General features: G+C 38.6%; 1 protein-coding gene across 1 annotated transcript in view; it reads left to right on the top strand.

Moving 5' to 3' along the window:
• SRFBP1 (serum response factor binding protein 1) overlaps window positions 1–26,968 on the top strand; it is a 63,200-nt gene that overhangs the window by 26,704 nt on the left and 9,528 nt on the right. The window contains exons 4-6 of the mRNA XM_062189269.1: window positions 16,967–17,038; window positions 24,672–24,753; window positions 25,478–26,186. Of these exons, the coding sequence (XP_062045253.1) occupies window positions 16,967–17,038; window positions 24,672–24,753; window positions 25,478–26,186 (863 nt within the window). The remainder of the gene's footprint in view (window positions 1–16,966; window positions 17,039–24,671; window positions 24,754–25,477; window positions 26,187–26,968) is intronic.

The following is a 26,968-nucleotide window of genomic DNA, read 5'->3' as shown; positions in this document are numbered from 1 at the left end:
CCCAATTTACTGATACAGAAAGTGAGAGTTTAAGAAGTTTTTGTTTATTTCCAAAAATTTCACTATTAGAGCATAACAAGACTATAATTTGATCCAAATATAATTCAACAGCACATCTTCTCAACACTTTAGTAGGCTAACCCCTCTCACAAGTAGTAAGTCTATAGTTTGTTAGGAATAAGGTAATTATGTGCTTTTGCATTGTGATTTTTAAAGATCACTGTTAACTCAAAAGTAAAAATATTAAGTCAAATATCATTACCTTCGGTAAGTTTTGTTTAAATTTGATATAATTAGAATAGTTTAGCCTTCCTAAATATAGGGAATACCTGATCATATACAAAGAATTTGATGTGTGTGTTTGGTGCTTAGAAGTAATGTCTGGAAGTTAAATACGAGAACAGTTAACTCCCTTGAGGCCAAGAATTAATAGCAGTGACTTTGTTTCCAAAAAAACAAATCAGTCCTCACCAAATATGGTGCTATATTTTAGATGGATTTGAGTGTAACATGATAGATTCCATAAACATAACGTATGTGAATGCTATTAAGAAAGGAGTATCGACGTTATTAATCATGTGCCCTTGAAAAGGACTGCTGCAGGTTTTCAGCCTGTAGGGGAGAGGCTGATGGAATCAGAGCTGTGGTGACAAGCAGGTGAAAAAGTGCCCTGGTTCTTTCACTTAAAAACCGCTTCCTTTTAACACGTCCTCCAGTACATCCCTGTGTCTTGGCTATGATCTCAGATTACAGGGAAACACTCCCTCGGTCACCTAATAAGTTTGTGGAAAAATAGAATTAAAAGAGAAGTTTATTTTGGTACAAAATAATTAAATCTCAGCATAGTTTTTTATCATACACATTTCCCATGAGCTTTTGAAAAACTATTACATATCTGGTTTCAAAATGTTTTTGCACCAGAATAAACTTCTCTTCTAATTCCATTTGGCCATGAGCTTTTTGAAGTCCCCTCATTTAATTCCACAGCAGCCTTCTGATGAATTTCCTAGGTAATTCACTGTGGAGGAGAAAATGTTCCATAGATGTATGTAATTTTTTATTAAACTGACAACTTTATTTCCTCTCTTCCCCTCTTTGAATTCTTTGGAGTTAAGAAGATCTAAACTTCCATATGACATACAGATGTATATATGTATATGTGTATGTATGTGTATAACCATGCGCTCACTCACTGTCCATAAATCTATATATGTGTTTGTATGTATGTGTATTTATATATAAACTTACTAAACTCAGAAATTCATAGGAGCCAAAGACTAATAGAAGTTCATATCAAGCTAACTTTACCCTCTTTTTCTTTGGTATAGTGCTTAATAACCAATAATAAGCGTTACACCACTCACCTCCTGCTACAGTTTGGAGATCAGATGTGCCCAGAGACCCTTGTGTTAAAGGTTTCATCCCGAGGTAGCCACTGTTGAGAGTGGTGGAAACTTTAGCATGTAGGATTTAGTGGGAGGTCTTCACGTCTTTGGAATGTAACCTCCAAAGGTCATTCTTGTTCTGGTTATTATAAAGCCCACATGTGAGCTCACTCACTCTTTCCTCTCTGGCCCTGTGATTCTTCCTCTCTGCCCTCCACCACTGTCTTCCACACTCTCATCACAAACCAGTGGAGCCACCCATCTTAGACTTGAACCTCCAGAGCTCAATTAACCTTTTCTCTTTACAAGGTTCATTGGTTAAGGTATTTCACTGTGGTAACAAAAGGCTGAACAATACACTCTCATTGATTATTTCTATTCTTAACATGCTGTCTTGAGAGGACATATAAAAATATTGTGGCTTTTACTCTTTATAAGTTTGCCACAAAATTATGCCCTTTAAAAACTGTTTGGAATCCTCTTCAAAAACAAACTTCTGCACAAGGCCAGCCATCTTGTTAGAAGGGAACCTCCAGAATGAAAGCAGCCTGTCATGACTAAATCCTTAGAATGTGGAAGCGTGCTGCATAGACTCCTCAGACTGATGTCATCACTGGATCTCATTTTCTCTGCCTACCTCTTTGAGCATGACAGAAGCAAGAAATTTTATGTCTTAAGAACAGTTTAGATGTTTTTCTTTGGCATAAAAATGTGTTCCTGTTTAATCACTTTGGTTAAGCAAACTATTTTAACTTAATTTCTTTTTTTTTTTTTAAGATGTTACTTATTTATTTCAAAGGCAGAGTCACAGAGAGAGAGAGAGGTCTTCCATCTGCTGGTTCACTCCCCAGGTAGCCCCTAATGGCTGGAGCTGCACTTTTCTGAAGCCAGGAGCCAGGAGCTTCTTCCAGGTCCCTGACGTGGGTGCAGGGGCCCAAGGACTTGGGCCATCTTCCACTGCTTTCCCAGGCCATAGCAGAGAGCTGAATCAAAAGTAAAGCAGCCGGGACTTGAGCCGGTGCCCACATGGGATGCTGGCACTGCAGGCAGTAGCTTTACCTGCTACACCACAGCACCAGCCCCTGACCCTAATTTCTAAAAACATTGCTGCCATGAGAGATAGGACTGATAGTGTAAAGAGGTTTTGGAGCTTTACTTGACTAAATTATTTGAGTTTATGCTTAATGCCTGTTTTTGAATGAAATGCATATTCTTGAACTATTGAATTATACAAATATCTCTTTAGCTTTTGCTAAGAGTGATTATTTTCACAAATTGACAAAAACAACTATAGTTGAAAATACATTCAGTTTAGTTTCTAGAATGTGAAGATTCAACTTTTGACATGAAACTCAACTTGGAACTAAAGTGAGACAGTACTATTTGTAGACATTTAGTAATTCTTTAACTGGCTGCCAGCAAAAACCTGACACCAGTAAAATGTCCTAGTAGTAAACTGACTTTGTTTTATTATATCTCTCTCCTGCTCAAGACCCAAATTGGCTTCCTCTTGTCTGCCAGATTGGGGCTAATTCCTCAGGAGAACTAAAAGCTTTTTTTACCTGTTGATCCCTCTGATCCTGAGCAACTTTATCTTCCATCCTCCTTTCTGTCCACATGCTACAGTCAGTGTTACATCCCTTATGTATTCCTTGGGCATTCCTGCATTTCAGTTTCTACGGTTTGATCTGATAACCAGGCAGCATTTACCACCACCTCATACATTTTTTTATAAAGCCAGAGTGAATCATTGCCATAGTCTTAACCAACCTCTGAAATGGTGGTTTTGTTGTGCAAAGTGTGGGGGACATGTGTACGTGGAATTATGCCTGGGGATTGATCATACGAGTGGGAGTTTTGCACAGTGTGAGAACACTCCCCTAGTAGTTCAGGTATCTTACTATTCTCACCATTGTGAACTGCTGCACCAAACAGAAATTATACCACTTACTTCATTTCTGTGCACATAGAGTTTAGAACTTAACACATTTTCCTTTGTGTTACCATGTCAGATTGTTTGTGTTTTATTTCAAAAAGTAAACTCTCTTGTTTTGGTTATCTTTTACATAATGCCTGGTGTGCTGCACATAGAAAGCCCTTAGTAATATGGTTCAGATATAAATATGAATATCTGTAAATAGGTTTTTAAAGAATTTATAACATAGTGCCATTCATTTGTTCTAAACAAAATGAAGCTATTAAAGTTGTTTCTGAGGTTTTTAGGTTCTTTTTCTGGTCTGCTATTTAATAGCTGCTTATTTCTTTGCTGTTCACTCACTTTCCATTTCATGTTTAAGAATCTGAATTTTGGCCGGTGTTGACACAGTCCCAAGCTGCTGCTTGGGACTCCTACATCTCATATTGGGGTTCTGGCTCCTCCACTTCCAGTCTGGCTTCCTACTAGGACACCTGGGAGGCAGCAGATGATGACCCAAGTACTTGTGTTCTTACCATACATGTGGGCAATCCAGATGGAGTTCCTGGCTCCTGGCTGTGGCCTGGCCTAGCATAGGCTGTTAAGGGCATTTGAGGAGTGAACCAATGAGTAGGAGCTCCTTTCTCCCTCTCCCCTCCTCCCACACTACCCCTCAACTTACCCATCCCCCTCTCTACCATCTGTGTCTGTCTGCCATAGGTCCTGAACAGGAGCAGCATTCAGTGACAAATCTGCTTTATGAAATACTCAGTACTGGAATAACTGAGATTTTTCAGTATAACAGTTTAAAATACCTAACAAGTAAAAATATCTCCAGTGTCCATCTTTTGGAGTAAGTATTATTGAGCACATTGAGCACAAATGCCTTGTAATTTTTTAGGTACTTAGTCTAGAGGGGAAAAAATGGACAATGATTCTTGATCTTTTATAATTTGTATTTTATGGGGCTGGAGAGGCAACATAAGAAGTAAGTTTGCACGTCAGGAGATGAAATGCTGTGGGGAAAAACAGAGCAGAGTAGGAAGAATGAGGAGTGACACTGCGGTAGATGGTTGGATATGGAAGTCTGGAGTTCCAGGGGAGATCTGTAAAGAGGAAACAAAACTAAGGGTGTCCTGTAATTCCAATGGGGAGAGTATATCAAGGAGAAAGCAGGAATTGGCACGTTAAGAGTTGAGATAGCCCAAGAAGAGTCAGATGTTTCTGATAGATTAAGTAAGAGGAGTACTGAGGTTTGTGCATTAGATTTAGTCATGTGGAGATGGTTGGCGACTTAAAAGAATGAGATTTATGGGGAAATGGAGACAAAAGCCAATGAAATGGGTTTCAGAAAAGAGAGCATTTGGAGATAGTAAGTATTGCTTGGTGTTGGAATGAGGGTGATCATACAGCCCACTTTCCCACAGACTACCCTGGGATTCACCACTTGCCCCAACATATTTATTAGTAGTGCCTCATTTCCTTCTCAGATGGGTCCTGCTTCCAACGAGAAATTATACGGTCAGTGTGGTTATGATTCATTGCTGTTATTCATTTTAACACCCAAATTTGGCCAGTGGGCAGCCCCTTTTTGCCAAGCTGATGTGACTTTATTTTTGAGACTATGTTGAACCCCAGTAGTAATTTCTGGCATAAGAAAGCATTGCATGGCTTAACACTTTTCCTTCCTCATACATGTGTTCAACCATTTCTCTAAGAAGCCCTGCTCCATTTCAGGGGTATTTAGCAACCGAGATTGAAGCACAGATTTTGATTGGCAGGGAAGGGAATGGGAAAGGCAGGCAGCCAGTTAGAAGAAGGCGCTCTAGACACTTTGAAGAAACAATTTACTGAAGATGCTGAGATGGGCGAATAGTAAATGTATTCATACAATTCTATGCAAAGCTAAATGGATGGAGTGTAAGACTCCTAGAAGTATATTACTGTGTTAGTGCAAACCAGTAGTATTGAGGTCTGGTAAGAAGTCTCATTTTGCCTGTAAGACAGTGATACAATGGGCCTTGTAGTTACTGGTCCTGGAGGCAGGAAACCAGTTAGGCCGTTACAGTGCACACAGTCCAGAATGGAATCCTGATCCCAGGGGCAGGGTAACAGTAATCCAAAGGAGGGAACAAATTCAACAGACAATACAGAAGAGAAAGCAGAAAGGGGTGGGAGCATACCAGACGTAATGAAGAGGTTCACGCGTGTCAGATGACCCTCAGCTGAGTATTCAGAGCAGGAGAGGGTGGCGTGTGTGTACTGAAGTAGAGAATGGAGGGGTAGATGGAGGGGGATCACAGTGAGATTTTCCTCGGGAAAAAGCCCTTTTCAATCATTATTTTGAAGAGATACTTACACGCCCATATTTATTACAGCACTGTTTACTTTAGCTAAGGCATGGAATCAACTGAACTTCCCATGGCTGCATGAATGGATAAAGAAAATGTGGCACATATACTCAGTGAAATATTATTCAGCCATAAAAAAGAAGGAAGACCTTGAGTAGGTGTAGTGCACACAGGTTAAGCTGCCACTTGGGACCGCAACATCTTGCATCGGATTGCCACTGAAAGTCCAACAACTCTGGTTCTTGTCCAGTTTTCTTCTAATGCTCCTGGGAGCCAGTGGATGATGGCTATAGAGCTTGCTCTCCTGCCACCCATGAGGAAGCTCCAGATGGAGTTCCTGGCTCCTGTTTCAGCCTGACTGTGCTTTGGCTGTTTCATGCATTTGGAGAGTGAACCAGGGAATGAAATATTCTCTCTCTCTCCCCCCCCCCGCCTCTCTCTCCCTCTCTCTCCTCGCCCTCCCTCTCCCTCTCCCTGTGCCTTTGAAATAAATAAATAAACCTTTCAAAAAAAATACTGTCATTTGCAGCAACATGTTTGGAACTGAAAGACATTATGGTAAGTGAAATAAACCAGGCACAGAAAGAAACATCACATGTTCTCTTTCAGGTGAAAGCTTAAAAAGTTGATATCATAGAAGTAGTCTAGAAGAGTAGCCACTAGAGGTGAGGAAGAGTGGGGTTGGAGAGAACATAAGTTGCAAAACAGGTACCAAAATATAGTTAGGAGGAATTAGTCCCACCCTTTTGTAGTATAAGAAGATGACCATAGTCTACAACAATTCAAAGTTATTAGAAGAGTTTGAAGGTTCCAAATATACAGAAATACAAGTATTTGGTATCTCATTTGATCACTACAGTTAGTACACATGCATCATTACATTATGACACTGTATCACATAAATATGTATACATATTATGTGTCCATTTTTGTATGAGACTGTGAATCTGTTGGACTGTTAGTAGTACTGTATGTCAAGATATATGAAGAGTCTCAGATATAACCCTATTCGTGAGCTAACAAGTTAGCCTAATACCTCTAAATGGAAGACACCGTGGAGAAAAGATTCTGAGACTGAAGACAAGAAAACTCTCTGAGTACATTTGTAGCTTCGGTAGTATGAAAAGCAAACACAAGTCCTTGTTTAGGACAAGTTGACTTAATCAACTGCCGCAATGGCCGCCCAGGATTTTGTTCTTTATTTAAAGCTGAATAACATTACATGTGTATATGTTACACATTTGCTTTATCCTTTCGTCTGTGGATACCTCAGCTGATGCTGTGCCTTACCTAAAGTAATAATGCTGCAATAAACATGAGAGTCCAAGTGTCTCCGATACAGTGACTTCATTTCCAGTAGTAGAGTTGCTAGAACACGTGGTGGGCCAGTTTTCAACTTGACAAGAAACTTCCCAACTGTTTTCCTTAGCTGCTGTGTTAATTTACATTTCTGCCAGCAATGTATAAGAGTTTCATTTTCCCCGACATTTGTTAATTTTCATGTTTTTAACAATAATCATTCTGTCTGCAGTGAGATGATACCTCCTTGGGGTTTTGATTTGCACTTTCATTGTGATTAGTGATGGTGAGCCTTTTTTTTACATGTATTTCTTTGTCATTAGTTTATGTTCTTGAGAGAAAGAACTTTTGCTCATTTTTAATCAGCTCATTTGGTTTTTGATGTTGAACTGTTTGAGTTCCTTTATATATTCTGGATATTTAATCCCTTGTCAGATGATTTGTTAAGAGAGATTTTCTTGGGGTGGGCACTGTGACATAGCGGGTAGAGCCTCGGCCTGCAGTGCCGGCATCCAATATGGGCACCAGTTCAACTCCTGGCTACTCCACTTCTATCCAGCTCTCTGCTATGGCCTGGGAAAGCGGTAGAAGATGGCCCAAGTCCTTGGGCCCCTGCACCCACGTGGGAGACCCAGAAGAAGCTGGGCTCCTGGCTCCTGGCTTCAGATCAGCACAGCTCCATCCATTGCGGCTAGTTGGAGAGTAAACCAGCGAATGGAAGACCTCTCTCTCTCTCTCTCTCTCTCTCTCGGTCACTCTGACTTTCAAATCAGTAAATAAATCTTAAAAAAAAATTTTTTTTCTCCCACTCAGTAGTTGTCTTTTCACTCTGTTAATTGTTTAATTTGCCATACAGAATCTTCTTAGTTTGATGTAATACCGTATGTCTGTTTTTGCGTTTGGTGCCTGTGCTTTTGGTATTTTTTCTTTTTTTTCCCCTCCAGAAACCTTTTATTTAAGGAATACAAACTTCATGCATTTCATAATTGCAACTTTAGGAACATGGTGATACTTCCTGCTGTACCTGCCCTCCCACCCCTCTTCCTTCTTCTCCTATTCCCAGTCTCATGGGGGTGAGATGAAACCTCATGGTGGTTTTCATTTGCATTTACCTGTTAGCTAGTGATCCTGATATTTTTTTCATGTGTCTGCTGGCCATTTGGATTTCCGCTTTTGAAAAATGCCTGTTTAAGTCCTTTGCCCATTTGTTACCTGGGTTGTTTGTCTTGTTGCTGAGTTTCTTGATCTCTTTATACACTCTGGTTATTAATCCTTTATCAGTTACATAGTTTGCAAATTCCTCCTATTCTGTCTATTGACTTCATTTTGCTGTTTCTTTTGTAGTACAGAGCTTCTCAATTTGATATAATACCATTTGTTGATTTTGCCTTTGATTGTTTGTACCTCTGGGGTCTTTTCCAAGATCTTTGCCTATGCCAGTGTCTTGCAGGGGTCCCCCAATGGTCCCTAATAATTTGATGGTATCAGGTAATAGATTCAGGGCTTTACTCCATTTTGAATGGATTTTTGTGTAACGTGTGAGGTAGGGGTCTTGCTTCATACTTCTTCATGTGGAGACCCAGTTTTCCCAGCACCATTTGTTGTTGAAGAGACTGTCCTTGCTTCAATAATTTGTGTTAGCTCTTAGTCAAAGATAAGTTGGTTGTAGACGCACAGATTGATTTCTGGCATTTCTTTTCTGTTCCATTGGTCTATCCATCTGTTTTTGTACCAATATTAGTCTGTTTTGATTATAACTGCCCTGTAGTATATCTTGAAATCTGGTATTGTGATGCCTCTAGCTTTGTTTCTATTGTATAAGATTGCTATAGCTATTTGGGGTCTGTTATGTTTCCATATGAGTTGCAGCATCATTTTTTCTATATCTGAGAAGAATGTCTTTGGTATTCTGATTGGTATCACATTGAATCTGTAAATTGTTTTCAGTAGTATGGACATTTTGATGTTGATTCTTCCAATCCATGAACATGGAAGATTTTTCCTTTTTTTTTTTTTTTTTTTTTTTTTTGTATCTTCTGTTTCTTTCTTTAATGTTTTGTGATTGTCATCGTAGAGATCTTTGACATCCTTAGTTAAATTTATTCCAAAGTTTGATTATTTTTATAGCTATTGTGAATGGGATGGATCTTAGAAGTTCTTTGTCAGCCATGGCATTATCTGTGTATATGAAGGCTGTTGATTTTTGTGTAATGATTTTATATCCTGCCACTTTACCAAACTCTTCTATGAGTTTCAATAATCTCTTAGTGGAATCTTTTGGATCTCCTATTTATAGAATCATGCCATCTGCAGACAGGGATAGTTTCACTCCCTCCTTCCTGATTTGTAGCCACTTGATTTCTTTTTCTTGCCTAATGGCTCTGGCTAAACTTTCCAGAACTATACTGAATAGTGGTGAGACTGGGCATACTTGTCTGGTTCCAGATCTCAGTGGGAATGCTTCCAGCTTCTCCTGTTCAATAGGACACTGGCTGTGGGTTTGTCATAAATTGCCTTAATTGTGTTGTGGAGTGTTGCTGGTATATCCAATTTGCTTAGCGTTTTCATCATGAGAGGATGTTGTATTTTATCAGATGCTTTCTCTGTATCTATTGAGATAGTCATATCGTTTTTGTTATTCAGTTCGTTAATGTGATATATCATATTGATTGATTTGCAAATGTTGAACCATCCCTGCATACAAGGAATAAATCCCACTTGGTCCAGGTAAATGATCTTTCTGATGTGTTGTTTGATTCATTTGGCCAGAATTTTGTTGAGGCTTTTTGTGTCTATGTTCATCAGGGAAATTGGTCTGTAGTTCTTTTCCTCTGTTGCATCTTTTCTGGATTTCGGAATTAAGGTGATGCAGGCTTCATAGAAAGAATTTGAGAGGATTCCCTCCCTTTTAGTTGTTTTGATAGCTTGAGAAGAATTGGAGTTAGTTCTTCTTTAAATGTCTGGTAGAATTCATCAATGAAGCCATCCAGTCCTGGGCTTCTCTTTGTTGGGAGGGCCTTTCTTACTGATTCAATTTCCGTGATGAGTCTATTTAGGTTTTCTGTGTCTTTATAGCTCAATTTAGGTAGGTTGTATATGTCCAGGAATCTGTCCATTTCTTCTAGGTTTCTCCAGTTTGTTGGCATATAAGCTCTTTGTAGTAATTTCTGGTGATTCTTTTTATTTCTTTGGTATCTTTTTATCTCTACTTTTATTGATTTTACTTCTGATTTTTTTCTGTTTAGTTGAGCCAGTAGTGTGTCAATTTTGTTTAGTTTTTCAAAAAAACAGCTCTTTGTTTTCTGATCTTCTGTGTGTGTGGTTTTTTTTGTTTGTTTCAATTCTGTTGATTTCTTCTCTCATTTTAATTATTTTCTCCTAGTAGTTTTGGGTTTGGTTTGCTGTTGTTTTTCTAGATCTTTGAGATGCATTGATAGCTCATTTATTTGGTTCCTTTCCAATTTCTTGCAGGCACTGTTATAAAGTTTCCTTTTAACACTGCTTTTGCAGTATCCCATAAATTTCGATATGTTGTATTGTCATCTTCATTTGTTTCCAGAAATTTTTTTATTTCTCTTTTGGTTTCTTCTTCTTTTTTTTTTTTTTTTAACTTTTTTTTTTCTTTTTGACAGGCAGAGTGGATAGTGAGAGAGAGAGAGACAGAGAGAAAGGTCTTCCTTTTTGCCGTTGGTTCACCCTCCAATGGCCACTGCGGCCAGCGCATCTCGCTGATCCGAAGCCAGGAGCCAGGCGCTTCTCCTGGTCTCCCATGCAGGTGCAGGACTCAAGGACTTGGGCCATCCTCCACTGCCTTCCCGGACCATAGCAGAGAGCTGGCCTGGAAGAGGGGCAACCGGGATAGAATCCGGCGCCCCACCCGGGACTAGAACCCGGTGTGCCGGCACCGCAAGGCAGAGGATTAGCCTGTTAAGCCACGGCGCCGGCCTCTTTTGGTTTCTTCTGTGACCCACTGTTCATTCAGGAACATGTTGGTCAGTCTCCATGTATTTACATATGTTTTAGAGATTCTTGAGTTGTTGATTTCCAGCTAATTTGTGGTCAGAGAAGATGCGTGATGTTATTTTGATTTTTTTGAATTTGCTAAGACATGCTTTATGGTATAGCATGTGGTCAGTCCTAGAGACAGTTCCATGCATTGGTGAGAAGAATGTGTATTCTGCGACTGTAGGATGGAAAGTTCAGTGGGTATCTGTTAGGTCCATTTAATCTATAGTGTCAATTAACTCTGTTGTTTCCTAGCTGATTTTCTGTCTGGTTAATCTGTCCATTGCTTTAAGTGGAGTATTAAAGTCCCCTCCCCCATGACTATTGTATTGGAGTCTGTGTCTGCCTTTGGATCCCTTAACATTTCTTTTAAATAGCCAGGTGACCTGTAATTAGGTATATGTACGTTTATAATAGTCATATCTTCCTGTTAAATTGATCCCTTAAGCTATACATAGGGCCCTTTGTCTCTTTTAACAGTTTTTATATTAAAGTCTGTTTTCTCTGATACCTAGGATGGCTACACCAGCTCCTTTTTGGGTTTCTGTTAGCATGGAATATATTTTTCCATCTTTTCACTTTCAGTCTGCGTGTATCTTTGTTGGTGAGATGTGTTTCTTGTAGGCAGGAAATAGATGGGTTTTGTTTTTTAATCCACTCAGCCAGACTGTGTCTTTCAACTGGAGAATTGAGAACATTTACATTTAAGGTGACTATTGATAAGTAACAACTTTGCCCTGCCATTTTCCCATGTTTCTATTGTTTACTTTGGATTTCCCTTTGTAATTTTACTGGCAGATTTCTGACTTCACCTCCTTTCATAGTGATGACCACATTTATGTGTTTCTGTGGGTAGCACATCCTTAGGCATATTTTATAAGGTTGGATGGTGGATGACAGATTCTTTCAGTTTCTATTTGTTATGGAAGGTCTTTATTTCACCTCACTCGTAAATGAGAGCTTAGCAGGAAACAGTGTTCTAGGTTGGCAGTTTTCTTCTGTTAAGACTTGGATTATATCTCGCCATTCTCTCCTAGCTTGTAGGGTTTCTGATGAGAAGTCAGCTGTGAATCTAATTGGAGATCCTCTGAAAGTAATCTGGCATTTCTCTCCTGCACATTTTAGAATCTTTTATTTGTGTTTGAGTTTGACCATAATGTGTCATGGTGAAGATCTTTTCTGGTCATGTCTGTTAGAAGTTCTGTGTGCTTCCTGTACTTGGACATCACTTTCTTTCTCCAAATTAGGGAATTTTTCTGTAATTATTTCACTAAAAAGGCCTTCTAATCCATTCTCACTTTTTACACATTCAGGAACTCCTCTAAGACCTGTAGGTTGGGTCATTTGCTAGTACCCCGTAGATCCTCAACAGGTTTTGTTTTTTTTTTTTTTAATTTTCTAATTTCTTCTCTATTTTTTTTTTTTTTACCAAGTCCATTGTTAAGGCTTTCCACAGCATTTTTTGTTTGTTCTATTGAAATCTTCATTTCCAATATTTCATTTTATTTTCTCTTTAAGATATTAATTTCATGGGAGAAATTTTCTTTCATGTCATTTATGGATTTCATTAGTTTGTGAATTTGCTTCTAAGTCATCCTATGAATTCCTTTTCTGGCATTTCTTCAGTCCCTTTGTCTTCACATTCTGGTATTGAAGTATTGTGTTCTTTTGGAGTCACCATGTTGTCTTCCTTATTCTTGTTTCTTTAATTTCTGTGTTTATTATTAGGCATTTGTGGAGATACTTGTTGGTTTCTTTTTTGTTTTGTGTTTTCTCTGTGATGGTTTTTATCGGTGGACTGTGTCTCTGTGGCTCAGAGGAGTGTCTGCTTTTTCAGTGAATACTCAGAGGAGTGTGCTGGGTGTGGTCAGGGAGATCTGTTCAGTGCTCCAGGGTGAAGGGTAACACCCTTCATCAAGGTAACACCCAGGTTGGGCGTGGTAAATCTCTTTTTTTTAATCAGAAGGGGTGTTTGTTCTGCTCTGTTGGTGTAGTCTTACACGCACCCCCTCTCCTCATAGGAGACCAGTGCCTAGGCACTAGCCCCAGTGGGTACCATATTCGTTAGTGTTGCCACAATAACCACACAAAGGGTCTGTGTAGGTCCTCAGTGTAAGCATGGATCCCACAGCAATGACCCTCACCAGGGAATCAGGGAGCCCCATGCGTGTAGAGCTGCCCACAGTGACTGCCCAAAGTCCCAGCCATACCCTGTACCTTCCCATGCAGCCATAGTGTTTTTACAGTCCTGGCACACAAGGCTCCCACGGTCACGAGCACCCAGTCCCCTGTCAGTTCTCCCAGCCAGACTCAGGCTCTCCACGTGTCAGGTTGCTGGGCAGCAGAAATGAGCTGGCACAGAAGTTATGTATGTCCAAAATGGCATCCACCCTCTCTCTGCTTGTTACAGGATGCCAGTACAGCATGGTCAGGGAGAGAAACCTGCCCCCTTTCTATCTCCTCTAGATTTGCAGGTACACTGTCCTCCGCAGGGCTCTAAGCCGACTCATGCCAGGCTCTTCTCACAGCTTTATCGCCAGTGGCTTAGGCTGCTGCAGTCTGGTCTCACCTAATTCTCCAAAACTGGTGCGGAGACTCTTGGCTCCTGGGGTCCTGAGTTGTGCACATCTACACCCTCCACGTAGGTCCACAATCTCCCTCTAATTTGTGTGGAGTTTCTTCTGTTGTTTTTCTTCCCAACTCTTCCCTGAAACTGCACTCTCTCCACTTTTTTTAAACTATCTTCCCCTAGACTTGAGCAGTAAGCTCCCTCCCTATCTGCCATCTTGGATCTCCCAAAATAAACTCGATATTTTTCTAAAAATTCTTTGTGCCTATACCCATCTCTTAAAATGCTTCCCCTATGTTTTCTTCTAGCAGTTGCATAATTCTAGATTGTACACTTAGATATTTTATTCATTTGTAGTTTATTTTTGTATATGGTGAGAGATAGGGATGGGATACACTTTTCATGTTTTTGCATATGTGTATAATCCAGGTTGTTCGGGCACCATTTAGTGAAAATGTTGCCCTTTCTGCTGTGTATATTCTTGACAGCTTTTTTGAAAATTGGCTGGGTGTGAGTGCATGGATTAACTTCCAAGTTCTCTATTCTATTCCATTCAACTATATTTTATTGCACTACTATGCTGTTTGGTTATTATAGCTGTGTGTTATGTTTTGAGATCAAGTGTTGTAATGCCTCCAGCTTTGTTCTTTTTGCATGGGATTGCCTTGGATATTTTAGGACTTTTGTTGTTCCATGTGAATTTTGTTTTTTCTATTTCTATAAAGAATGTTCTTTGTTGTTTTTTATTATTATTATTTAATTATTTGAGAGGTAAGATTACAGAGAGAGAGAAGGAGAAAGGTCTTCACTTGCTGGTTTACTCCTCAAATGGCTACATTGACCAGAGCTGGGCCAATCCAAAACCAGGAGCCATGAACTTCTTCTAGGTCTCCCACACAGGATCAGGAGCTGAAACACGTGGGCCATCTTCCACTGCCTTCCCAGGCCATTAGCAGAGAGCTGGATTAGAAGAGGAGCAGCAGGGACAGGAATCGGAGCCCACATGGGATCCCAGCACCTTAGGCGGCTACGCCATAGCGCTGGCTCCTGTCCTTGGTATTTTGATTGCTTTTGTAAGCAGTCTGCAGATCACTCTGGTTAGTAAGAACACTTTAGTAGTATTAATTCTCAGAATCTATGAACACGGCTTGTCTCCCCATTTCTTGGCATCCTCTTTAATTTCTTTTAGAAGTGTGTTACAGTTTTCCTTGTAGTGCTCTATAATTTCCTTGGTTAGATTTATTCTTATGTTTATTTTGTAGCTGTTGTGAATTTGCCTTTCTAGTAGCAAATAGTGATAAATAAGGTATATTTAAATATACTCAGCCTGATGAGATTTGGATTACTTTAATAGACTGCAGGTTTTGAAAATATGTCTTGTGTATTTGAAAAGATACAGTTTGTACTATTTGTATATGTATTCTACATAAATACAAAAGACAGATTTATTTTATTAACTATAGTCATGCATCACTTAACAGTGGGGATGTGTTCTGGGAAATGTGTTAGGCAATTTTGCCTTTGTGCAAACATCTTTGGTTGTTCTTTTTATAAGATTTATTTATTTGAAAGCAGAGTTTATAGGGACAGAGGGAGGAAGAGAGAGAATGAATCAATCTTCAGTCTGCTGGTTCACTCCCCAAATGGCTGCAACAGCCAGGGCTGGGCTGATCCGAAGCCAGGAAGCAGGAGCTTCTTTGAGGTCTTGGGTGGCTGGGGCCAGCCTTCTTGAACCATCTCTGCTATTTTCCCAGGTACATTGGCAGGGAGCTGGAAGGAATGGAGCATCTGGAACTCCAGCCCGCACCTGTATGAGATTCCAGTATCACATTACCCATGATGCCACGATGCTAGCCTCTCGCAATTTTTTTTAATATCTTAAACATTCTGAAGAGTCTTCTGTTAGTAGTGTTTTGTAGTTTCTGCCTTATATAATTAGTTGCTGTGTTTCATTTAATATATAGATTGTCATGTTATTTTCTTTATCTTGTTTAAACATTTTTCTCTTCCTTAATTTTTTATGCAATATATGATCTCATTCCATGCTTTCTAATTATTCCCACTTGCCTGGAGTATCTTTGCAATCCCTCTGTTTTAGCATTTTAAAATACGATGTTCTTCGGTGCCGTGGCTTAACAGGCTAATCCTCCGCCTTACGGCGCCGGCACACCGGATTCTAGTCCCGGCTGGGGTGCCGGATTCTGTCCTGGTTGCCCCTCTTCCAGGCCAGCTCTCTGCTGTGGCCCGGGAAGGCAGTGGAGGATGGCCCAAGTGCTTGGGCCCTGCACCCTAATGGGAGACCAGGAGAAGCACCTGGCTCCTGGCTTCGGATCAGCAAGATGCGCTGGCTGCAGCGGCCATTGGAGGGTGAACCAACGGCAAAGGAAGACCTTTTTCTCTGTCTCTCTCTCTCACTATCCTGCCTGTCAAAAAAATAAAATAAAATACGATGTTCTTAATTCATCTCTTACTTGTAAGAGTATGTTGTTCAGTATAAAGTTAATTTTTGCTTTGTTATCCAATTTGAAAATGTTCTTCTATTTAATAAGCACATTAAACTAAATGACATTAAGTTAAATTCTTGATGCTCTTAATTTAGTTATATTTTATATTCTAATTACTGAGGATTCAATCCTGTATTTACTGTTTGTTTCTCCACTTGATGTAGCTTTGTGATTTTCAAAAAAAAACTCATTTGGTGTTTAGAAAGGCCTGTATTTGTGTTCCATGGTTACAGTTGTATTTATAGCTCCTATAGTGCCCTCCAAAGTACTTTTCCATTTTCTTATGTAATCTTTTATTTTCAAGTCTGTCCATTTTAAAACGGTATCATTTGACTTCTGCCTGTTTACTTAAACCTAGACAATAGTCAGCAATCGTACTCTGCTTTTCCCTGTCTCCTCTCCTTTTTTTCAGTTGCATTTTTTTCTGTTTAGTCAAAACATAATGTTTACGTACTGTCCTTTCTTCTATACTTCCACATTTATTTTAATGCTTGCTCTGTAAATATATATTCAGTATCAGTTCTTTTATAAAAGGTATCTCTTGCTGGTTCAAACTCTTCATTTAGAGGATTTCTCTAGAGAGGCACACTATTCTCTGAATATTTTCAAATTCAGAACTATTTTTCTATAGATTTGGTTATTTGAAGAGCTGTTTGGGTTATAAAGTCCTTGGGTTACTGTCACTGGTACTGAGTTCCTTGAAAACAGTATTCTGTACTTACTTTGTATGATGTTCTTAGGAAGATTAATTCTTTAAGTCATTTACTGTGGCTTTTTAGTAGTATTGTGATTTCTTGTAATGGTAGAAGTTACAGTTTTCCAAAAGTTAGGATTTTCCTTCATATCAGGTTTCTTAGAGCACAACTTGGGAAGGAATTTAATTCATAATAATGACAGTTTAAAATCACACTCCTAACTAAAATTACTTTGTTTTATAGGAATTGAAACCTGATGTAGTAACTAAGTCTGCTCTTGGTGATGATATAAACTTTGAAAAAGTCTGCAAAAAGGTAAATCTGAAAATAATTTTGTTTGATTTTCGAAAAGTACCTCATTTATGTTGTTTACTTTTACCGTGTCACTTTCTTCACTGAAGAAAAAACGTGTCAAGAAGCTGGTTACTGTTTCCTCACTGAACTCCAGGATTGCCACTGAAAAATGTTCTTATAACATTTACAAGCTTTGCTTTGCTATGACTTCGCCTCTCCAAGGTCATTAAAGTATGTTAATATAGTATTTTATGTGTTATATAACTATTAGTCTCTTAGCCTTATTAGTTACAAATAGCAGTCTATTCTTAACAAATCATTTTCCTGCATATTTCATTTAATGTCTGTGTTCATTTTATGAAAGATTTCTTTTTTTACCTCTTTTTAAAGATGAGGCTAATGGAGTTCAAAGAAATTGAAAGAGCTGACTGAGACTGTAATGCTGTATCATGTGGCACAGCCAGTACTTTTCTCCAGAACTTGTTTATTGTGTTTGTCGCTCCTGCTGCTGCTTTACTGTTTCGCCGTTTCCGTTGTACCCACTTGGTTTATGTCTACCTAAGACAATTCCACTTGAGTGCAGGCTTTACCTGATTTTTCTGTTTCCTGTTTTTACTTTTACTGATTTTTTGCCCTAGTCTACATTATTTCTTTCTGTCTCCTACCAGTCTTCATATTATCAAATAATTGTACCATATTATTTGAACAAGCACCATGTCTATAAATAATTCCAATAATTAAATAGTCACTCTAAAACTAAGTAAAATCTAGGTGTATATGGATCAGTGGAACTTACAACTTTTCTTAAAACTTTAGTTCTTTGGGCCAATTCATTCACGGCTGACGGGAAGCCTTTTATTTTTTTCTTAGGATGGATGCATGCATTCTTGATAATCCTTCAAGTAGGATGCCACAGATGGTTCAGATGACCATGCCTGTTGTTGTATGTAAATGACCACAGTCCTGAGAGGATCGCTTTGCCCATTCCTTGTCCATTTCCTATTCTTTCAGATCAGATTGATGGAAGTAGTGCTGCTTGCATTAATAACAATGATAAGCTTCATAATCTCTCAGAAGAGATTACGCTGGACTGAGTTGTAGGTCCTCAGTGTTTTCCATTTTTCTTCTAGAAACCAGATGCCAGTGTGGAGTACCCTATCTTATTCTTTTCTGTAATTCTTCCCCGGCACTCATTCAACTCCTTCTCCCACTGCCACCTCCCACCTCCCACTTCCCACTACCACTACCACCAGTACCAAATTACAGTATCTAAATAGTGGTAAGTGTCAGGAAAAGCTCTTTAATTAAGTTGTCATGCTACTACTGTGTTGTGTTTTTCTTTATTTTTTTCTATTCTTTAATGTTTTTTCCAGCATTTTTCTGTTTCTCCCTGTCATATTATTGTCTCCCTATTCCTTTGTAGTATCAAGACAGATTTTTAAGTTTTTGTTTTTGTTTTTTTTTTTTTTTTTTCATTTGAGGGTGGTTTATTTTGGCTTACTTACCTTGCTTCACAGTGATGTTCACATATAGTGCTTACCTGTGTGGGTGTCAAAGCCTAAGTTACCAGAGCTGGCACTGTGGCATAGTGGGTAAAGCTGCCACCTCAGTGCTGGCATTCCATATGGGCGCGCCTTCGAGACCTGGCTGCCCCACTTCGATCCAGCTCTCTGCTATGGCCTGGGAAAGCGGTAGAAGATGCCCCAAGTCCTTGGTCCCCTGCATCCACATGGGAGACCTGATGGAAGCTCCTGGCACCTGGCCTCAGATCTGCTCAGCTCTGGCCATTGCAGCCATCTGGGGAGCGAACCAGCAGGTGGACCACCACTCTGTCTGTCTGTCTATCTCTCTCTCTCTCTCTCTCTCTCTCTCTCTGCCTCTCTGTAGCTCTGCCTTTCAAATAAATAAATAAATCTTTTTTTTTTTTTGACAGGGTTAGACAGTGTGAGAGAGACAGAAAGGTCTTCCAATGAATAAATAAATCTTGAAAAAAATTATTTAAAAAAACCTAACTTAACAAAATCTATTTGATTTCCATATGAACTTGCATTTTTTTGTGTCAGTTTTTTCATTTTTTTTTATTTTATCTGGCATAGGAACATTCATTAGACAGAATATAGGAAAGTATAGTTCTTTTTCCCTTCTATAGAAAATACTTCATTTATCTACTTTAAGCTTTTAATTTAGCAGTGTTAGTTGAGTTCTAGTACCAGTACATTTAGAGCTAGTTTTAGAAAAGATTTCAAAAATTCACATCATGTGTAAGAGATCTTTGTCATTTTTAGTCGACTGTGTACATTCAGAGGTACATCCTCAAAATTATGTTCAAAATTGAAGACCAAAAGCTTTTGTGCTCACAATAAATACACATAAGCCAAAATAAAATTTTCCCATTAAAAGATAGGTGTTTTCTACTTTTTTATTTAATTTATTTGAAATGGAAGAAACTGGAGGTGTGTGAAAACCACAGTTTCCTGACAGTCTTCCATGGCAAACATTATGTCAGCTTTAAATAAGGAAAGCTGTGGTTTCCTTCATACCTCTCCGTATTGTGAAGACTTTTTCATGCAGGTGTAAAAGCTGTTTGTTTGAAGAGACTACTTGGTAGCCTTTTTCAAAAGCTTCAAAATAGATTTAAATTTAAAAATGTATCATTATATTTGTATTCCTCTTGCCTATCTCCGTGACATTCCGTGTGCTTTCTGTGAAGTTTGTACATTTTACATTAGGGTGGTACTGTGAGCCTTGAAAGATGGCCGGTGTATCCTCACGTGTAGGACGATGCCTTTCCATCTAAAGGGCCCAGTAAATACAGAGAGTGAGGAAGTGGGTAAGGATGATGAGCAGGAGAAAAATTAGATGGGAAAAGGACTTGAAGACCCTCTCACGGGTTCTGCCCTACTCATTCTGTACTTAACTCGGTGCCTGAAACCCCATGCAGACATCTCAGTGTGGCAGAGCCCAGGACACTGCCAAAGGACTGCACCTGAGCCCCTCTCTTTCTCTTGTGCTTATATGTAATTCCTTTACTGACACATTTGAAGGGGCTTTACACAGTTTATACTGTGAGGAAACATTTGGGGATGAATCACAAAGATTAGAGACAGTTATCTCTAATAGTTGGGAAGAGAAGTTATTCAGAATCCTAGACTGATCCTGATCTCTGTCTCTCTCACTGTCTGTAACTCTACCTGTCAAATAAATAAATAAATAGTTAATGATTTTTTAAGAGTAAAATTCTTAATAAAATTAAAGGCTTGAAATAAAAAACTGCTTTCTTAAGATTAAAGTTAAAGGCTTAAAATTGTTAGATTTTTTTACATAGAAAGAATTAAGAAGTTATGTATATTGCTATAATTGATAATTTTTCTAAGTGTGTTTACAGACAAAGGGAGAGACACAGAAAGAGAAGTCTTCCATCCTGATGGCTTATTCTGCAAATGGCTGCAGTGGTCAAGACTGGGCCAGGCCAAAGGCAGGACCCTGGGACTTTATCTGGGGCTCCCATGTGGGTAGCAGGGGCCCAGGCACTTGGGCCATTTTCAGCTGCTTTCCCAAACACAGAAGCAGAGATTTGGATTGGAACTGGAGCCTCTAGGGCTCAAACCAGTGTCCATATGGAATGCCAGCATTGCAGGCAACGGCTTAACCCACGGTACTACAACTTGGGCCCCAAAATTGGTATTTTTAACTGAAGACTTTATTTAAAACAAGTAATTAAAAAGTACGTATAACATTTTTCAGTGGGAGTGCAGTGGAGGATGGCCCACATGCTTGGGCCCTGCACCCCATGGGAGACCAGGAGAAGCCCCTGGCTCCTGCCATCGGATCAGCGCGGTGCGCTGGCCGCAGTGTGCCAACCGCGGCGGCCATTGGAGGGTGAACCAACGGCAAAAAGGAAGACCTTTCTCTCTGTCTCTCTCTCTCTGTCCACTCTGCCTGTCCAAAAAAAAAAAAAAAGAATAGAAGATTGAATCCTTAGTGTTTATAAAGCATATTGTTCATGTGTATATTAATACTAGTTTTCCTCCCATTATAGTACTTTTTTCTACTCTCAGGATTGTTAGCAGTTCAGATTTACAAATCATTAAAAAGCCATTAGGAACAAATATTAATCAATAATAACTAGTAGATAAGTATAAGGAATTTTAAGGACCAAACTTTTCCTGTACAATGAATTTTGATGTTTATGAATGCCTTGAGTAAATAATTTTCAATTCAGTGGAAGCATTGATTCTAATTATTATAGCAGCTTATTTGGTAATATAGTAATAGTATTATATTTACTCCTTAAGTATACCTTGTGCGTTTTCCTTCTAAGTTGACAACTTGGATACATTCTTGGGAAGTGGTTAATGATGTGCTCCTTGTCAGTGGTGAACTCACTCTCTGCACATATTCCTGTTTAACAAAGGGAAGAGGCTTGAACATTGGGCATTTTCTGCATTTCAGCTAGTGTGGCCTTGTCACTAGCTTCCTGCCCTTAGGCAGGCTACTTACCATCACTGGCCCTTGTTTATCTAGTTTCTATAATAAATAGCTCTTTCAGAGCAGATGTTCCAATATTATTATGGTCTCCCCCTTCAGAGTCATGAATAAATTAAGATGACATACTTCATCCTCTCATGTTTCTATTTATTTTGTCCCAAAATTAAATGCTGTGTGCACTTCCACTCAGCAAGTATTCCATATTATATCTGTATTGTTTTTTGGTATATTGCTAAGTATTCTTGACATTTTGCATATCCCTATGTAACAGGAGTAGTTCATTCTCTCAGAAGTTTGGCCACGTTGTGGGAAACCAACTTTATCAAAATTTCCAGTTTGTGAGGATTAGTATGGTTTGAAGTGTTTATACAAAAGTATCATTTTTGTACAAAGTAGATACAGCACTTACCTACCAGACACATCTTTGTTGAATAGAGTCTCAGATAAATGAGTAAGAACTTGAGGAGCCATTTATTTTCAACCCATCGTACTTACACAGAGTTGTATTTCTACGTTTGAAGCAATGTTTTTCTTAGCCTGTCTCAAGGATATGTCTATTCCTTCATGATAAGAATTGAGTTTTGTATTTTACCTATGCAAAACTCCCTCCGAGGCACAAGATACGTTTTCTGGTGCAGACTGATTATAGGAAGACAAATGCCCACACTGCATTATTTCCCTGAGTAAGTCACATGCTGATCAAATATTAGCTGCTGAGGCATACAGCATCAAAAGTATGTCTTACTTAAAAGTAACTGTCCTTTAACAAAATGCTTATTAATAGAATATGTATTATTTTTATTTACTAGTAGGATTAACCTATTTGTCTCACATGAATTGCATATAATTAGACACCGTAAGCTATGGTATATGTAATTCTGCATAACTACTCAAATTTAATACTCCTATGTATGTTGTAGATCCAAGCTCTCTTGACCTTCATTGAGCTCATGCTCAACTCCAGTATGACAACTATAGTGAGAACCGCATTCCTAGGTTTATGTAACACAGTTGTCCTTTTGAAGTCAATCTCACTTCTTATTAACCCAGTATTCCTTCCAGAGAACTCCTTCACAAAGATTGAACCTAAAAACATAGACAGGAGGCTTAAGAGTATATAAGAAATGAGAACATCATCATACATTAAATTACCATATAATTATAGAATTGTAGATATTAACCCTGGAGCTTTTTTTTAAATAGTATTTAGTGAATGAAATTAATTACCAAATCAGTGATAAAATGGTTATTAACAAAATGGTAAGTAGCCAGTCAGTACTAGATATGACCATGTTACATCTGCTGTTCATAAACAAGATGGAAAGATAGCTAGCTGTAGAAAGAATAGTTTGGGAACAGCAGTTACGTGTGAACACATTACGTGTCACAGCCTGTTTAGCATTTCCAGAACTTCTTATCTGAAGCATACAAGACTAACTCATCTAACGAAAAGCTATTTCAGTTTTATCTGGATAGTCATATATTGAGGATTACCTTTTTTTTTATTTAAAGATTTATTGATTTATTTCAAAGAGTTACACAGAGAGAGAAGGAGAGGCGGCAAGAGGGGGAGTCTTCCATCCACTGGTTCACTCCCAAATTGGCCGCAATGTCTGGAGCTGCGCCCATCCAAAGCCAGGAGCCAGGAGCTTCCTCTGGGTCTCCCACGTGGGTGCAGGGGCCCAAGGACTTGGACCATCTTCCACTGCTTTCCCAGGCCATAGCAGAGAACTGGATCGGAAGTGGAGCAGCCAGGACACGAACCAGCTCCCATATGGGATGCCAGCACTGCAGGCAGCAGCTTTACACCACAGCACTGGCCCAAAGATTACCTTTGAAATGAATATACACTTACTATTATCACCTCGTAATCTAGTTTAGAAACAAAAGTCTATCATACTAAATTTGCAAGCATCGTGGTCCTTCTTAAATTTTTTTTTACCTTTATAATATTTTAGTTTACCCCAACCAAGGATTCTACTTGCATGTAATTTGTAACAGGCATCCCACCTTTTTTTCTGTAAAGAGCAAGAGAAAATATTTTAGCCTTGTAAGACATACTAGTAGCTCTACTTTTCACACACTAGTGAAATTTATTCACTTGCTTCAAGTGTTTACTGAGTACTTCCCATTTCCAGTCGGTCTTCTAGGTACTAAATCTGTAGAAAGAAGATGAACAAACCTCTCCGTAACAGAGATGAAAACATATGCTTCACCATGCAGTGCTAAGTGATGTGAAGTAAATGGAGAGTGGGAGAAAGTGTTGTTCTAGGTGAGGTAACGTTGGAGCAGAGACCTGAATACAGTGAGATGATCAACTGTATATATTTGGGAGTAGAATTTTCCAACTAGAGAAGAACTTGCAATGGGATACCTAAACATTAGAAGGCAGTAAAGCCAAAAGAAGAACAGGTACAGGACCAGCATGTGTGCAGCAGTTTAAGCCAGCAACGTGACGGGGGCATTCCGTAGGAGCACCAGTTCGAGTCCCAGCTGCTCTGCTTCCTTCCTGGGCGACAGCAGAAGGTGGCCCAAGAGCTCAGGCCCCTGCCACCCATGTGGGGACCCAGATGGCGTTCAAAGCTTCCGGTTTCATTCAGACCCAGTCCTAGCCTTGCAACCATTTTGGGATAGAATTCATGGATAGAAGATCTCTATCTCTGTTTCTGTCTCTTTCCATAACTCTACCTTTCAAATAAATGAATAAAAATTTTTCTAGGAAAAGATGAAGAATAGATATGGAAATTGTATGATCTTATTATACTTTTAAACACTATTGTGACTGATAGAGAATATTGGCAGTGGGAGAACACGATACAAAGGAGAGTGGCATGGATAATTTAATCTTCATAATTAAATATTTTAAGTTGTTTGAAATTAGATGCTATGTTTCTTTTTAAAAATACTATCCCACAGATGATACCTAGCGTAATCCTGGAAACTTCCCAAGTATCTAAAGAATATTTGTTATTAATTGATTATATAATCATTGTGGTTGCTCAAAAGCAGTAATATTTTTGTCAGCATGATCCTTATCTTTAGCATGAATTATATAGTTAACTTGTCTAATGAGAGTATTTGCAAATTCTCTTGTGAAAAGACAGTGGATGTTATCTCTTCTAATAGTGCCACATTGTTTTTATTCTCATTTATTTGCAATATGCAGCCAGATTCTACTGCAACTGAAAGAGCGATTGCCAGACTAGCAGTGCACCCTCTCCTGAAGAAAAAAATCGATGTGCTGAAAGGTATGAAATAAGTGTTTACTAAGCACTTAGGTTTGTGGTTTTGGGTAAATATTGACTTATTTTAAATATTTATATGGTTCTTGTAACTCTTGAAAATACTTTCCTTTATAAATGTTACTTTAAAATTTCTTCAGGAATATGCCTGAAATTGTTTCATGTCGGCAAAAAACTAAATCTGTTTTTTCCCTAAATTCTGATATTAACATATGTAAAATATAATATATAAGTATATATTTTATGTATAGTATATACATAATAAAATTTGAATGCATTTGGTTTTCTGAATTTTCATATAGCTCATTACTTCTGATTGTACATTTCATGACATAATTTTTATTTATGTATATGTATTTTGAAATACATCTTTAGAATGTATTTTGCTTTTGTCCCAAGTTATTTTATTTTTGTCTGAAAGCACAACTTATAATATTTGATGCATAATTATTACAGAAATTAGTTGTCATTTTTTGTTGTTTATTTGCATGCAGTGACTTTTTAAGTCCAAGACATGAAAAAAGAATGATTTTCTTTTCATTTTTGCAGTTTCAAATGGCTCCATCTGAGCATGTTTTGTAACTTTGGTTTTTAAGACGTTAACAGATTGCTTTGTGAATGCAAACCCTTGTGCATGTTTCATAAAAATCCTATATTAAAGTACTGCCCTGACACCCTTATGTTGTATGTGTTTCCATCTAAAACCACTCACGTACTGTTATTCTTGCAGCTGCTGTCCAGGCCTTTAAAGATGCGAGACAAAATGTTGCTAAAGTTGAATCATCAAAAAATGCTTCTGAAGAAAAGCTTTCTCAGGATGCTTTGTGTTCAAAAGATGGTATAAGTAAGTTACAGCAAGAAGGAACTATTACCAGTGAACAAAAAGAAGAAGCCAATTCCCTGGCAAAGAAACAAGGAAGTAATTCAACAGAAAAAATAGCCGAGATGAAACGTGGACCCAAAGCAGTGGACGTTCCCCACTCTCCATCAAAGCCTCCAGAAAAGGATTCTTCAGTTCCTCTTGAATCCAAGAAGACACCTGCCAACCCAAAAACGACAGCGTTACGTCAAACCAAACAGAAGAAAGTGCCTGAAAGCCCGCCTGGTGACACCAGTGATGGAGAAGAATCACAGGAAGAGGAGAAGGAGTATTTTGACGACAGCACAGAAGAAAGGTTTTACAAACAGTCTTCCCTGTCTGAGGACAGTGAGAGTGGTGATGACTTCTTCATTGGGAAAGTCAGACGCACACGGAAGAAGGAAAGTAGTAGCCATGCTTCCGTGAAGGAGCTCAAACCTGTCCATAAAGTGTTGCCCAGGGAGGATACACATGAAGCCCATGGGGAGATGAGAAATGACAAGAACACGCCAAGTACAGAAGCCAGGAAGTTGGAGTCAGTGTTTTTCCACTCTTTATCTGGATCCAAAAGCTCTAGAAGGTAAATGTGTTTTTCTGTTCTGAAGTTATTATCAATTCTTAATTTTTTGAAAGCTATAAAACATTTACATTTCCTAATATTGAGGGAAGGGAGTGCCTCATGCCTAATTCAAGTTTGCACAACTCATCCTGTTTTTCGGCTTGTTCCTCTCCAACCTGATAGTTGGATAATAAAACAGATATACCTGTGTGTATTGCATGTATATAGCCACTCTGAAAATGAGATGTGACAGCCAAATAATAAGCCGAATTTTTATTCCTTCAATTATCAAAAGTTTGAAACACAAGTTAATTTTTGATGAAAAACTTTAAAATGATATTTTTGCTTGATAACCCAGGACCATTATTGAGAACATCGATCATTTGACTCTGTAGTTTCCTTTCAGTGTGTGAGGCTGCTGGCCCGACCTCCAAGCTTATCCATACTGCTTTGTATTTGGTGCTGTTGGTGCCGCCCTCTGTGCTGTGAGCCGCTACATTCACAGCTGTTATGGTGTAAATTGATAAGTTCAAGTTCATTTATAATTCTAATCAAATGGAGAATTTCTTCACATTTTAGGGTGAAGAGCATAGTTATCCAGTTTCTTTAGTAACAGCTGTTTTATTCAGTAAGCTGTTTTTTCTGTGTTTATAGATCAGGGGTGGTCTTTTGTGGTTTACAAAAATACGATTTAGAAATTTTCCAAAGATGACTATGGAAAAGGCATAAAGTCATCATTGGAGCCTTGAAAATAATTAAAATATTTACTTTCATCTCAAATCTGCCTCAACAAGCTTTCATTT

Source organism: Lepus europaeus, chromosome 4 (assembly GCF_033115175.1).
Source record: "Lepus europaeus isolate LE1 chromosome 4, mLepTim1.pri, whole genome shotgun sequence".
Taxonomy (NCBI): Eukaryota; Metazoa; Chordata; class Mammalia; order Lagomorpha; family Leporidae; genus Lepus; species Lepus europaeus.
Note: the sequence above shows the minus strand (reverse complement) of the source record. Positions and strands in the feature narration are given on the sequence as shown.